We start from the raw sequence: 15059 nt of genomic DNA on the forward strand, positions 1-15059 counted from the left end.
TCCACAGTATAAATCAAATTTGAAACAGTAGCCACTTGCTCCACAAAGAGACCACAACTTATAGCCAAATCTAATAGGGTTGCCTCGGATAAACTGTTTCAGCCCACTTCGGCCATGGTATTTGACTATCATTTCGTCAATTGACAAATTTTCCTCAAATATTCCAAATTTTTGAAAAGATTCATTTATCATTTTCAAGAGAGGTCTAATTTTGAATCCGTGGTCGTGTTTGTTTTCGTTGGCTGTCATTATCTTGAAAATGAAGCAATGTTTTCAACTTCTGATATTTATTCCTTGACATAGCTGTCTTTATAATTGGTATGTCAACATCTTCATCTTCAGACCAGCATAGCTTCTCAGCAGGGAGCTTGTGGTAGTCAGCAAAAAGAAGAAATGCGAAAAAGACCTTCACTTCTTCAACTGTGAGGATAAAATCCTGCATATTCTTCGTATTTACTGCATATCTCACAGTTTCTTTCACTATGAACTCGTATATGTTGTCGTTCATCAGTTCTTCAAACATCTCCTTCAGAGTCAAGGTAGAAAGTTGTTCCTTCAATTCCTCTCTCTTTGTGCTGATGTCATGCTCACTAGTTTGAGACAGCTTTGTATAAACTGGAGGTGTCTTTTTCCAATTGCTTTTCTCATCAGTAAGACGTCTCTTCTTCGATTTACTTCTGGAAACTTGGGATGTACTTGACAGTGAAGTTTTACATACAGTTTCTTCGTTACTCTCTGATGCAAGATAATGTAATTCAATAGCCCCTGGCACATCTGAGACTTCCACGGTTCCAGTAACACCGTCTGGACCTTCTTCTTCGTCGGTCATACAGTCTACTTCAGGAGGACATACGGTAATATCAATATGGTCCTGACCATCTGACACCGCTTTATAGAATGCGTCACTGTTTATTATGTCTGCTATTTCTTCGTTAGTGAGGTATCTATCTCGTCTGAAGGCCATTATAATCTATATAAAATGAAATGAAATAAAATGTAATAAAATAAAGTGAAATGAAAAAATAATACATTAGCACAAACTACAGAAAAGGGAATGTGTAAATACCTCTGTCCATCTGGAACTGTCTTATTTACTAATGGGTAACATTCATAAATATAAGCTGTAAATTTCAAAGTAACTTCATATATATATATATAAGAGGGGTCGTTACTTACCTCAGCATCAAAATCTGGTAAAATTAGCACGTTCTAAAAAGAAAATACATTAGCAGTAGCAGAGTTTCATATTCGAACGTGCAGCAATACCAATAACAGAAATGATAACACCAAGTTCCAGTGTCCTATTTCGAGTACACCAAATTTTATAACAATGGAAAACAACGAATATAACTCCAATTGAGCTAACAATGCAAGTAGTTTAAAAGACACATTGTTGATTATAAATAATCACAAAAAGATCTTTGCCACATATTTCAAATATTACTAAATTGTCGATAAAGTAAATACCCGTAATAACGAAAAGTGTGCCTTAGTATTCAATAATCAATTAATGGTAGGATTTATTGCTTTTAATTTCCTGTGAGCATACATTTGTTATAAAAAGCGTCAACAAATGACGTAGAGCAGTAATAGTTGCAAATTAATAATTTATTGCGTATTTATAAGTAAATATGTGCTCTGTCCTCAAAATAGGACACTGGTACTTAATAGGTTACGCTCCACGGTTTGCCGAGCGATGTGTGGGCGAGCGTTGTAATGGAAAATGTGTAAGCCCTTGCTCAACATTCCTCTTCTCCCGTTTGAATTGTTCGTTACAGTTTTTTCAGAGTCTCACAGTACCTGTCAGCGTTAATTGTGGTGGCAGCGATTCAGCTCCGACGACGAGGTGAAAGAAGAGGTTCATAACTTTCTCAACAGCATGGCGGCGAGCTGGTATGACATGGGCATTCAAAAACTGCCACAGCGTCTACAAAAATGCATCGACGGAAATGGTGATTATGTGGAAAAATAGCTAAATGTTCAAGCTGTAAACTGATGTAAACCATTGTAGAAATAAACAGGTCTATGTACTTTGAAAAAATAGGAGACCTTACTTTTGGAATTAGCCTCGTAGTTAAGAATTTTGACCGTCAGAGCCCAGTAGTGCTCAGAGACATTCAAGAAAGAGGTCAAGAGAATGTTTTTGTGAATTGTTCTGTTTATTTCTTGAAGGCTTTTTTGTGTATTTATTTTTTTCAGTTTTGTATATGCTTTTAGTAGTGTGAATGATGCGTGAATGTGGTCTAAAGTGAATATATAGATCATTGTTCTACAGATGAACGCTGTATGAGAAAGTCTTAAGACAGTGTGAATGCACACGAGGGGGAATTTTCTATCATAATATGTTAAGCAAGTTTATGGTAAAGGAAATCTGATTCGAGTGTAAATGAAAATAGTTAATGACGTAAAGCATAAACAAAATATCAGAATGTTAAATATTTATTTCGGGAAAAACACAGTTAGAAAGTGTGTTATTTGTTGATTGGTTAGTCATGAGAAGCGCGGACTAACGCACGAGAATGTTTTTCTATTGGCCTTAAAGAAAACTGACCAATCAGAACGGAGTATTCTTATGGCGTCTTTTCTCTTGGGGAGATTGAATGCTTACAGCAGTCTAAGAAAGTCGGAGCCCAACCTTTCAATGTTACAGTCGCGTGTAGTATGAGCTCCGAAGGAAGTTAAAATTTGGAGGGTTTAGTTGTGCTACATGTTTCAAAAGTGTTTTAAAGTGAACGCATATATATTCCGATGTTTTTTTTTTAGAAAGTACGGATTTTTAAAGTAATTTTGTGTATGAGAAAAAGACAGTAATTCCGTGACATATTCAGCAGATCTGTGACTAAAAACTTGAGTGCATTAGACACCGATGAACTTAATAGTGTGACGAGCATTTTTATTTAAGAACAATCCGTGCTTAGCAGGTATACAGATTTCGGGAAATACGTTGCCATAAACTTGCTAACGTGAATGAAATGGTCTGTCCATGTCTGTGTCAAGATTAGCACGGGCTTGGCAGTGAACGTGTACATTATCAAGGTTCAGAATACACCGAAGTTTTGCCAGTATTTCCACCTTTCATTCAAAGTTAAGACCTTTTCCCGATTCTTAGAATAGTTACGTTGCATGCAGCCTGGTGTGAGTTGCAGTACGGTAGGCTTCTGCTCGGCTTTCTTACCGCCGATCTGCTGCAACGAGTTCACAGGTAGGTGCAGGTAACGGACGAACGTATCCGCGCCGCCGCATGTGGGGAGACATGATATTGCGCAGGTGTACCGATTTCCAAATATTTGAACACAGTGCCTTCACCAATCAACGTAGTTATGGCGCTGTACTACTTCCCCATGCTCGTCTCTTCAGGGGTGGGATTACGCTGCAGAGAACCCATTGCCATCCTTTCATTTACGTACTCAATTAAGAATCATTTCCGCCTTTTATAACGTCCAAGGAACCATTATGAATTGTGATGTCTTCAGTGTCATTTTGGTCTAGGAATATACAGGTGTCATTTCTGTTCGTCTCATTCCGTATTTCTTTCAATTGCCTTGTGTACAATGATGTACCAATTCTTTTTATGTATACTCTAAGTTTCACCGAGCGGGGTCACTTTGACCCGTGGTCTAGGTCTAGCGTCTTTGACTAATAAGCGAAGTATCATGGATCCCGGGTTGGAACCTAGCCGTTACTCAAATTTTGAATAAAAATTTTCAGTAATGGCGGCTGAACTCTTCCGGCATAAGAAGTCACCCTCCTTCTGCCAACGGCCTCGTCAAAGAGGGCGGAGGACTGGCCAGAGGTTCAGGGTACTCTCTTGTCATAGGAGTTGGAAACTGCCCCTAAATGGCTGCTAAACGAGCAATGATCAACAGCATAAGGGCGCAGAAGGCAATGGAAACTACCGGATTAAAGACACATAAGGTGTATCCACAGAATACGCTGCTTGTAATTGGAAAAAGTGACATGATTATCTCTCCATTGGCAAAAGATTGCGGAATACCCCCATACGGATGTCCAGGAGAGAAGTGCCAAGGGGGATGTGACCATGAGAAAAAGATTGAATAACCAACGAAAGGACAACGTTCTGCGAGTCGGGGAGTTTAATTCAGAAGTTTGAACGTGACAGGGAAGCTATAAAATCTAAAAAAGGGAACTGCAAAGGCTTAATCTGTGGAAAAATTAATATAGTATTTGGGTCAACATTTGTAAAACTCAAATTCCTCTTTCTCGCTAAGAAAGAGAGAGAATTTTCGTTTTAGCGAATCAAAATTTGCGAAGTAAATAAGTATTTTTTATCTATCCGTAACCATTTTCCACGAAAAAATGAGAACATTGATTTTCTTGAATCACAGCGCTAACTACCAAGAATCAAAACAAATGTTTAAAACAAAATGTACGTAGTTTTTTATGTAGAATCTGATTCTGCAATAAAAAATGGGGGTTCCATTTGAAATTTTAAAGTTGCCTCCCGCCCCACCCCAGGGGGCTGGGGTGGCGGGCTAATTTTAGCACCAGGAGATGTCCCCCTCGAAAATAATCAACTTTGGACTCTACACATTTTTTCGTGTGAAGCTTATTTTTCGAGTTTGTCAAAATTTACACCCTGTATAAGCTGTCTCTAGTTCAGTCTGCGCGTTTTGACACTCGCTAAGAAAGCCTGTTACGAGTTACGTGCATGCTCCCTCGTTTCTGGGAAAGAAAACATTCGGTAAATGGATTGGGGTAAACAGTTCTGAGACTAGATGCGGCAGATTGAACCCTGATGAAAAGCGTTTATGACGGCGCCGAGGTATATGCCGAGGCAAGATGAAGTTGACGTTGTAGGCAAGATGAAAATAAAGAACTTAATGAGAAGCAGTTCACTTCTTTTAGTAGACGACTCATGTCAGACGCTCTGGACATTAATACGCTGCTGTCAGTAGGGTATTTCTCTGCGTAAAGCTGCAAGCCGCTGCTATGAATGGCGTGAAGCTCATTCACCGTACCACGTGCTGTGTTACACCGGTTTATGGTGCATTTCCTGGGATCCGAGGGATGCGCCTGTTTACTTTGTTGTCACTAATAAGAATTATAGCGTGAGCTATAAAGATAAAAGTAAAGCAAAGCAGCGTATGAAGGCTTACAGGGCTCGGCCGACAGTTTTATTTTGATGCGACCCACACGTCTGGATTCATTACTTTGCGTCAATAAGGCGAATGAGTAAGCAGATTGTTTTCACACGAACCATACAAAAATTAGACTGGCGTCACGCAAATAAGCGGCACGTGCCGTTCACAACGAGCACACGCGTTCTCGCGGCAATGTGATGTGACAATCGGGCGAGTGACGCTGTTTACTGGCTGAAATTTGCGTAGCAGACTGCCGAAATTGCAGCACTGGGAAGGATAGCAAACAAAACAGAGGTGCTCCATTCTTTAATATTTGCCTGCACCCAAAAATAAAAAAGAAAATATTTTATGATGAGTGGACGCCAACATTTTTTTAACAAAAATGAGAGGCCATCTTGGCGATAGAGAGTTGTTGCTACTGACATGATTATTCGCGGCACATGCAAATTAGTATCTGGAAAGTGTCAGAGGGCAACATCTTTTGTCTTGCCCTGCACTTAGCTGACCTGCTGTCGCACTGGTGAGACACTTTCCGTACCTTTCGCTAGCCATAGTATTGACGATATTCTCTGGATACTAAATTTTGACTAGGAGCGATGGGTAAGCCTATGATCTTTTAAAGTCGTGAGTATGTTTTAGACATTCCTTTATTAAACTTAATATCCAGAAAATGTGGTGACACTGTACTTTGCTTTATCCCTTGTAAGTTCACCTCATGAAACGGCTTGAAGTCGCGAAACCGGTCGTGCCTTAATAAACAACAATTTTACCAGCTTTAACCGCAGTTCTTCCTAACAGCATTTACTTGTTGCGTTAGCAAGTACTCTTTTTTGTGCTGTTCTGAGTACATGAAAGTATATCTTTAGAAAAAGCTCCCTGAGTATGTGCTCACTCTACAGCCGGCCAGAGTGGCCGAGCGGTTCTAGGCGCTACAGTCTGGAACCGGGCGACCGCTACGGTCGCAGGTTCGAATCCTGCCTCGGACATGGATGTGTGTGATGTCCTTAGTTATGTTTAAGTAGTTCTAAGTTCTAGGGGACTGATGACCTCAGAAGTTAAGTCCCATAGTGCTCAGAGCCATTTGAACCATTTGCACCCACTCTACAGAAAGTTTTGACCTAGTATGTAATATGATCCACCCTAAATGTGAATCGTGTACAACAAGCACGCGTGGCTCTGCCTGATAGCTTTTATACACAAAACCTAAAATACAAAGATCCAAAGCAATTCTGTCGTTGGAAATTAAAATGCTGCGTGGCTGGGGCTTCCCGTCGGGTAGACCGTGCGCCCGGTGCAAGTCTTCCGAGTTGACGCCACGTCGGCGACTTGCGTGTCGATGGGGATGAAGTGATGATGATAAGGACAACACAACACCGAGTCCCTGAGCTGAGAAAATCTCCGACCCAGCCCGGAATCGAACCCGAGCCGTTAGACATGACATTCCGCCGCGCTGACTACTCAGCTACAATAAGATAATCAACAAGCTGTTTCAGAAGTTCCACCCAGTCACTTACATCGACTAACATTACTGCTGAAGGCAGAATACTGATGAAAGTTCATGCTTCGACTTGAGGGCAAGATACATACAGCGTCTCAGAAGCTTTCGTCCGTATAAACATAAACTCATCAGTGACACAGGAATGTAATCATAGAAGGTTCAGGTCAATATGTAATTATTTCGAGTTGAAACATAACCACTGATACAAGGAAGAGTACAGTTGTTCGTATGTGCTACACGTAGGAAAGAACTGAACAAAAAATTCTAGAGGCAATCTGCTATCAAAAAGTTTCCGTTTGGGGGCGTTGCTGCAGCCTACACAGGTGCGCAATGTAGCACGACCCCGATGCGGGTGTACATGGGTGTTTCCGTAACAGCGTGCAATAATTTAACAGGACATAGAGGATGCTCCACTAAACAATCGGAGGTAGGGAACCTGGGGTGGGAGAAGCCAGCTTAAGGTGATGTGGAAGTAAACATATCTACCGCTTTATCTTTACCTAGGATTCCTGTCTTTGCGAGCGCCTGCGGTAAATGCGGCTACGTGAATTCAAATGTTCAAATATGTGTGAAATCTTATGGGACTTAACTGCTAAGGTCATCAGTCCCTAAGCTTACACACTACTTAACCTAAATTATCCTAGGCACAAACACACACACCCATGCCCGAGGGAGGACTCGAACCTCCGCCGGGACCAGCCGCGCAGTCCATGACTGCAGCGCCTTAGACTGCTCGGCTAGCTACTTGAATTACTACGTTATTACTAAATGGGTCCATACTCGACCAACCCGCTCTTATTCATTTCTTGGCTGGCGAAGGACAAACACCGGCAGACGTCCATCGGAGACTGAAGAATTTGTATACCTGTTGAAAACCACAACTGTGGAATGGTGAGCCAAGTTCCTTGCTGGTTGTGATTAGACACAAGTCGCCGGTCGATCTGAGAGATCAGAAGTTGCGCCAGCTGAAGTGGAAGACAATGAGATTACGGCGCCTTGAGTCGCTTGATAAAGGCCTTGAAGGGTCGATGATTCCTCTCGGACGAGAATGTGCAACAGACAGTTGCGGACTTCTTTCCGCAGCAGGGTACGTTTACCAAATGGGTATCTTCGACCTGGTACATCGTAGGGATATAGCCTGAATGTTCACGGCGGTTTTGCCTTAGTGGCATGCCGATTCTGGACCGTACGGGCGTTCGAAAGGAAACTTTTTGAACGGCTCTTATGCGTTAGAAAATCCTGGAATCATTTAATAATCGAAGGTATGACGTATTTATCACGCCTTCAGTGTGTGGGTGTTATGTTGACGAGTTGTGCAACCGATTGATCTGACAAGTACCCTTTGGCTCCTGCAAGAAGCAATTTCCACCCCACACTACTACAGAAGTCAGACAGACGCTCCTAACGTACCAAAAAGAAATGCTTGAAAAACCCTCAGCAATAAATATCTTCTGAAGTCGTCCGCTGTAAGGGAAAGGCACAAAAATATTCTATTTTCTTACGTCTTCTTCTTCATGTGCCGTCTCCTCTAAGAAGGTTGGCTGTCATCATGGCAATTTTTGATCTTGATTTGGCTGATCTAAGGAGTTCTGACGTTGAACAGTTGTACCAATTTTTTAAATTGTCAATCCAGGATGTCCGTCTTCTACCCCTCGTTCTCTTCCCACAAATTTTCCCTTCTAGTATTATTTGCAATATTTTGTAATTTACTCCCCTAATAACATGGCCTAAATATTGTAGCTTCCTTACTTTAATAGTTTTAATTAATTCTTTTTCCTTTCCCATTCTTCTTAGGACATCTTGATTAGTAATCCTCGACACCCAACTAATTCTAAGTATTCTTCTATATGCCCACATTTCAAAAGCTTCTAAACTGTTCATGTCCTTCTTTTTCAATGTCCACGCTTCCATTCCGTATAATAATTTTGAGAATACATAGCATCTTAGCAACCTCATTTTTGTGTTTAAACAAATGTCTCTCGAACAGAATGCATTTTTCATCTTATTAAAGATACTTCTGGCCTGTCCTATTCTCGATTTAATTTCTTCTGAGCTTTCAATCTCCTCATTTACAATTGTTCCGAGATATTTAAATTTGCGTACTTGATCGACTCTTTCCCTATTGATTGTAAGATTTTCTTGTTGGTGTGTTTTAGATATCACCATGAACTTAGTCTTGCTTACGTTAAGAGTCAAGCCAAATTCTTCACTTTTTTCTGCGACTTTGTCAAGAAGTAATTGTAGATCTTTGAGGTTTCCAGCTAGTAGTGCAGTGTCATCAGCAAACCTAACATTGTTAATGTTTAGCCCATTCACTTTAATGCCAGCTATTTCATCTGATAGAGCTGCCTGGATTATGTCTTCTGAATACATATTAAACAATAAGGGTGAGAGAAGGCAACCTTGTCTCACACCCCTCTTTATTTCTATATCATTATATAACTCATTTTCTACCTTCACGGTTGCGGTTTGATTGTAGTAGAGGTTATATATAATGCGGATGTCTTTCTTATCAAGTGTTTTCTTTTCTAACAATTCTATGAGATGATCATGACGAACTTTGTCAAATGCTTTATTATAATCCAGGAAGCACACATATAGTGGCTGGTTAACCTCCATACATCGTTGCGCTAATATGTTAAAAGCAAACAATGCTTCTCTTGTACCGAGGGAACTTCTAAAACCGAATTGTGTTTCACTTATACCTTCTTCTACTTTTTTGTATATTCGTTGGTGTATAACTTTTAGAAATATCTTTAAGGTGTGACTCATTAAGCTTATTGTACGGTGATCATTACAAGTTTTGGCATTAGCCTTTTTGGGTAATGTAACAAAGGTAGATGTCAACCAATCCCTAGGAATAATTCCCGAATTATAAATATCATTAAACAATTGTACAAATATATCTATATGGTCTATTCCTATGAGTTTCAGGATGTCATTTGGTATCTTATCCGGTCCAGGGGCTTTTCCTGTCTTTGATTTGTTGATAACATGTAATATTTCTTCTTTCGATATGCTTGGTCCTCGTTCTCCGATCATGTTATCATAAAATTTTTGATCTTTTCTTGTATCTTCAAATAGTTCTTTGACATATTCTGTCCACCTGTCCAGTTTACCTTTAACATCAGGAATTATTTTGTCATTTTTATCTAACAATAAACTTGTACTTTTCTTTTTATTAAGTCCAGCTAAATCTTTAACTTTTTTGTGTAAGTTGAAACTATCATATCTTGTTTCATAACTCTCAATTTCAGAGCATTGTTCCTTGTACCATTCTTCTTTTGCTCGCCGTGTTTCTTTTCGTATTTCTGCATGTAATCTTTTATACTCACTTTCATCTCTATTTTTAAGTATTCTTCTTTGTTCCATCAATTGTAATATCTTCTCTGTCATCCACTTCTTTTTCATGTAGTCGTGTTTGGTCGCCATTGTGTTTTTACATGCATTATTTAATGTGTCTTTTATAAGTTCCCATTTGCCATCAATGTCTTCTGTTTGATTATTCTTTATCCTAACTAATTCCTTATTAATCTCTTCAGAAGTCTTTTGTTTAGTCAAGGGGTCTCTTAGAATAGTTGTATTTATATAGTCCTTCTTTTGTTTCTTTTGTATGGCTTTCAGTTTCACATGGAATTTTGCTACTAAAAGGTTATGATCAGAAAATATATCAGCTCCTGGATATGTTTTCACACCATGAATAGAATTTTTGTACCTCTTGTTTATAAGTATGAAATCAATTTGATTTCTGCAAACTTCTTCATTACAGTCTCTTGGTGATTTCCAAGTATAAAGTCTTCGTTTAGGGAGTTTAAAAAATGTGTTTGTAATAGACAGATTGTTTTCTTGGCAAAATTGTGACAGCAAATCTCCTCTTTCATTTCTTGTTCCTAAACCAAAAGGTCCAATAAGATCACCTTCACTCCCTCTACCTATTTTGGCATTAAAATCTCCCATGATGATAATAATGTCTCTGCTTTTTGAGGTTCCTATTGCTTGTGTTAATTCTTCATAAAATTTTCCTATTTCTTCTTGGTCTTTGTCGGCTGTTGGAGCATAGATTTGGATTAAATTAATATTTGTTTGTTTCGTTTGTAAATGTAGACTGATTACTCTATCTGAGATTGGTAAAATGCTTTTGACAGATTTACTAGCATACTCATCTAAAATTATTCCTACCCCATTCCTGTGTTGGCTATCAGAATTTCCCGAGTAATATACTTTCATGTTGTCAATGGTCATTTCTCCTGAGTCAGGCCATCTTGTTTCACTTACACCCAAAATGTTAATTTTCAGGCGTTTCATTTCTTGTATAACATTATTTACTTTGCCTGGTTGGTATAATGATCTTACATTCCAAGTTGCTATTGTTGCATTATTTTTGTATTTACTTGTGGCATTGTTCAAGGCTCTCCCCCCCGGAGATCCGAGTGGGGGAGTTGAAACTCCGGATAATTTGACATTGAACCCTGCCATGATGAGTTTTCCTGGGGATATCCATTGGATCTTTAATGCTGTGGTTTCCCGTTGCCTTCAGCATCCTATGCCGTTGACCACCCTTGGTGATTCTTCCGTCTTTAGGAGTGATTTCTCACTCCAAGGACAAGAGGGTGCCCTTGCTCTACCAGCTCATCCGCCCTCTAGAAGGTCGTTGGCTTAGTAGAGGGTTCTCCTTATCCCGGGAGAAACTCGGTCGCCAGAGCCTCGTTAGCGTAGCAGGGGATACCACGTGCCGGAGAGGTTGACATTTGTGTGGGAGAGGCTATTGGTGACGCATCCCACCTCTTACGTAACTAGTGGGATACTTGGGTACTGGAGTATTGCTAGTTAGTGTAAGAAAAACATTAAACGAACGGAAAATATTATTTACTGCAAAATTTAAGAAAAATCAAATGAAACTTTTATTTGTAAACTGATACACAAATTTCCGGGTTCTTTTCGGAATAGGAGGTTACCTCTTACGGATAGGAATCCTGTTAATGACATTTATATATAAAGTGTTGAAAAGCTCTTTCATCCCTTTTCTTTAAGAATGTTATTTACTCGGCAGAATGGCTGAGAGCCGCGCCTACTCAACTTGAATATTTATCCAATTGAATTTTTCTGAGTACGGTCGATGCTGTCGCGTGAGAAATGTAATGGAGTGACGTGAATGAAGTATGTTATTTCTAATGGAGGAAAGATGGGGCTCGCCTACGCTGCAGCGCACAATACCGTGAGCTGCGACGTCTGCTGCCTGCGTCGTTCGCACCTGAAATACAACAAAACTATCTCTTTCTATCTGGACTGACCTTCGCCAATCGAACTCTCACTACACCTTGATGAAGTCAAGGACTCCTATTCGCCCCTAGTCTAACTATTGGCGCGGTACACCAGTCAGATAACCAGTCCACCGTGATGCCACTCAATGTTCGCTCGCAGGCGTTAACTAATACTCTGTCTGTGTTCACACCGCACATTAAGTGTCGCAGCCAACACAGTGAACAAACGTTTAATCGCAAGCGACTTAATATTGAGTATCACTCCGATTCGCTAGCGACAGAGGTGCTCTCTCAGTGCAGTACTAAATAGAGACTTTGTTCCTCACTCTCTGCGTACATGCACGAGCGCACTCGCTCCCGCTACTTGTTTCCACTACCAGAGCGTCACCGGGACGACTTCCCTCCTCGCAAAAAGCGAAAGGGTATATCAGCCGTTGTCTTTGCCTCATTCCTCCGGTTTAGTGCGTCAGAAATAGTCCACCAATCAGTGTTACTCTTACAAACGGGAGAATGGCTAAGTCGACCAATCTGGAAATATATAGCATCTGCGTTAGCCATTTACTGTTCACTTCTGAGAACTTTGAAACTGCACACCAGGTCCGTCAAAAAAATGCATATGCTGGGGCTCTCCCAACAATACAGCGGATTTTGTTTTTAAGGTGAGCCAGCCGCAGTGGTCTAGCGGTTCTAAGCGCTCAGTCCGGAACCGCGCGACTGCTACGGTCGCAGGTTCGAATCCTGCCTCGGGCATGGATGTGTGTGATGTCCTTAGGTTAGTTAGGTTTAAGTAGTTCTAAGTTCCAGGGGACTGATGACCTCAGATGTTAAGTCCCATAGTGCTCAGAGCCATTTGAACCATTGTTTTAAGGTGAACACGCAGACCATTATCCCTTTTCTCTGGCAAAAATTGTTTTGGTCTGTGGGCGGTCGACTGGCCATCGCAGCTGCGTGCTATCTCACCCTCCTATGGACTTTTATGCGGACTGGTTGCCTCCGCCGAACAAAAACTCATGTGGCCATCGTATCTTGAATGTTTGTGTTCGCCAGTCTCGACTTTTTAATCTCGGTGCGCACTTGCGATTTATTTATTAGAGTTGCATATCGATTAAATGGGAATGTGTAAAATTGACTCTACCCTAACGAGTTTGGGCTCGAATGAAACGTCTTGATACACAGAATACGATGGTGAAGTCGGAATATGTAAGAAATGAAGGTCAGGAGACCACGCCACCTAACAACGCCTGTTATTTGGATGGGTTTATGAAACCCCTAATCTGTACCACGTGAGCCGAAAGCTTACTACCTTACTGAACAACAGACAGTAAGTTTTAACACAAGTAAGGACACATTAACGACCTGAAAATGGTGCAAGCAAATTTTAAGCCTAGCTGACAAAATGTAAGCCGCAATCTCGCTATACTTTTTTACTCGTTGCATGAGAATGATCATCAGAAAGCAACTCCAAAGGCAGTTACTACGTCAGTCGCCCATAGCAATAACGTGCAAGCAACAGTCTGAGCAGCTTGCAGAAGACCAGCCGGAAACAGAGGGAGGAGCAGGCTAAACTGCTTTGTGTCATTCAACCAGGGCACACGCTGATGCCACGTGGTCGTATACCAAACGACGCACCACGAAGGATGAAAACGGCACCCTGGACCATCACTCCTGTTAGTGGCGGGCTACAGTCAGGTTGGTGTCCCATCGCAACCCAGGGATTCTCCAGACACATCACACACGTCTTCGCCAATGATCGGGACTCATCTCTGAACACCTGTTCAGATTCCAGGCTGACTGTCGCTCGCCATACGGCCCGACAAGCAGGAGTGACTGTAAGCGGTGCCATTTCTTTTCATAGCAGGACCCCTTTGGTTGTCATCCACGGCACCCTTACCAGCAGAGCAGTACGTCGACGATATTCAACACCCCGTTCTGTTGCCCTTCATGGAAGGCCATCCTAGGCTTACATTTCAGCAAGATACTCCCACCCACACACGGCGAGACTTTCTGCTGCTGGTCTTCGTGCTTGACAAACCCTACCTTGGCCAGCAGGGTCGCCGGATCTCTCCCCAGTCGAGAAAGTTTGGAGTATTGTGGGCAGAGTCCTCCAATCATCTCGGGAGTTTAGGGAAATAACAAGCCAATTGGACAGAATTTGGCAGATAACCCTCAGAAGCGCATCCAACAACTCTGTAAATCAATGGCAAGCAAAATAACTGCTCGCATAAAAGCCAGAGGGGTTGGACCAAGGCACTATTGACTTTCTCAATTTGTGAAGCTCTTTCTTTTCAATAAACCATCCAATTTTTCTGAAATTGTAATCATTTGTTTGTATGTACAAGTACATCACATCTACCGATTTCAGTCCTATTCAAGTTGTGGTGTCACCGCCAGACACCACACTTGCTAGGTGGTAGCCTTTAAATCGGCCGCGGTCCGTTGGTATATGTCGGACCCGCGTGTCGCCACTGTCAGTGATTGCAGACCGAGCGCCGCCACACGGCAGGTCTAGAGAGACTTCCTAGCACTCGCCCCAGTTGTACAGCCGACTTTGCTAGTGATAGTTCACTGACAAATTACGCTCTCATTTGCCGAGACGATAGTTGGCATAGCCTTCAGCTACGTCATTTGCTACGACCTAGCAAGGCGCCATTATCAATTGCTATTTATCTTGTGATGCATGTACCGTCAGACCGATGTTCACCAATTATGGATTAAAGTTAAGTATTTCAGAAGCAACGTACTTTTTGTAATAGACTCAACTCCTTTAACTGTTCCAGACCTCACGCCAGCCTGCGTGAGCTTAAACGCGTGCCTTTCGGCTACCTCACAGTGGATTGGCTGTCTTGCCAATTCACAACACAAGTAATTCCTTCGCGGTGCGTCTTTTTTTATCTTATAGTGTATCTTCAGTAATCAATCACTTGGTACAGAACACCTTCGTTGTATGTGATTCAGATTACAGAGAGCAAAGAATTATTTTGAAAGCTGACAATGTGACAACCATCTTCCACTTGTGCATATACAGAATACTAGGAAGAAAACATTTTTAAATAACTGATTTTTGGCTATACATACTGCGAAATGTAGGACACAGAGCTGCCGTTTCTGGTGTCTACAGTGCCTTCAGTCCGGCAGAGCATAAAGTCGAAATGAGCTTGGATGAGAGGTACAGGTACGTCACTGCAGACTGCTGCAGTC

At 41.4% G+C, this 15059-nt stretch overlaps 1 protein-coding gene across 1 annotated transcript; it reads right to left on the bottom strand.

Annotated features, from left to right (window-relative positions):
- Positions 1 to 205: 205 nt before the first annotated feature.
- On the bottom strand, positions 206 to 964 carry LOC126474324 (uncharacterized). The gene has a single exon (XM_050101790.1). It carries the CDS (start codon positions 962 to 964, stop codon positions 206 to 208), a length of 759 nt encoding a protein of 252 aa, XP_049957747.1.
- Positions 965 to 15059: the final 14095 nt, after the last annotated feature.

Source organism: Schistocerca serialis, chromosome 4 (genome assembly GCF_023864345.2).
Source record: "Schistocerca serialis cubense isolate TAMUIC-IGC-003099 chromosome 4, iqSchSeri2.2, whole genome shotgun sequence".
Classification (NCBI taxonomy): Eukaryota; Metazoa; Arthropoda; class Insecta; order Orthoptera; family Acrididae; genus Schistocerca; species Schistocerca serialis.

Excerpts from the sequence above, each read along its gene's own strand:
- LOC126474324 (XM_050101790.1), bottom strand. The coding sequence starts at position 964 with ATGGCCTTCAGACGAGATAGATACCTCACTAACGAAGAAATAGCAGAC.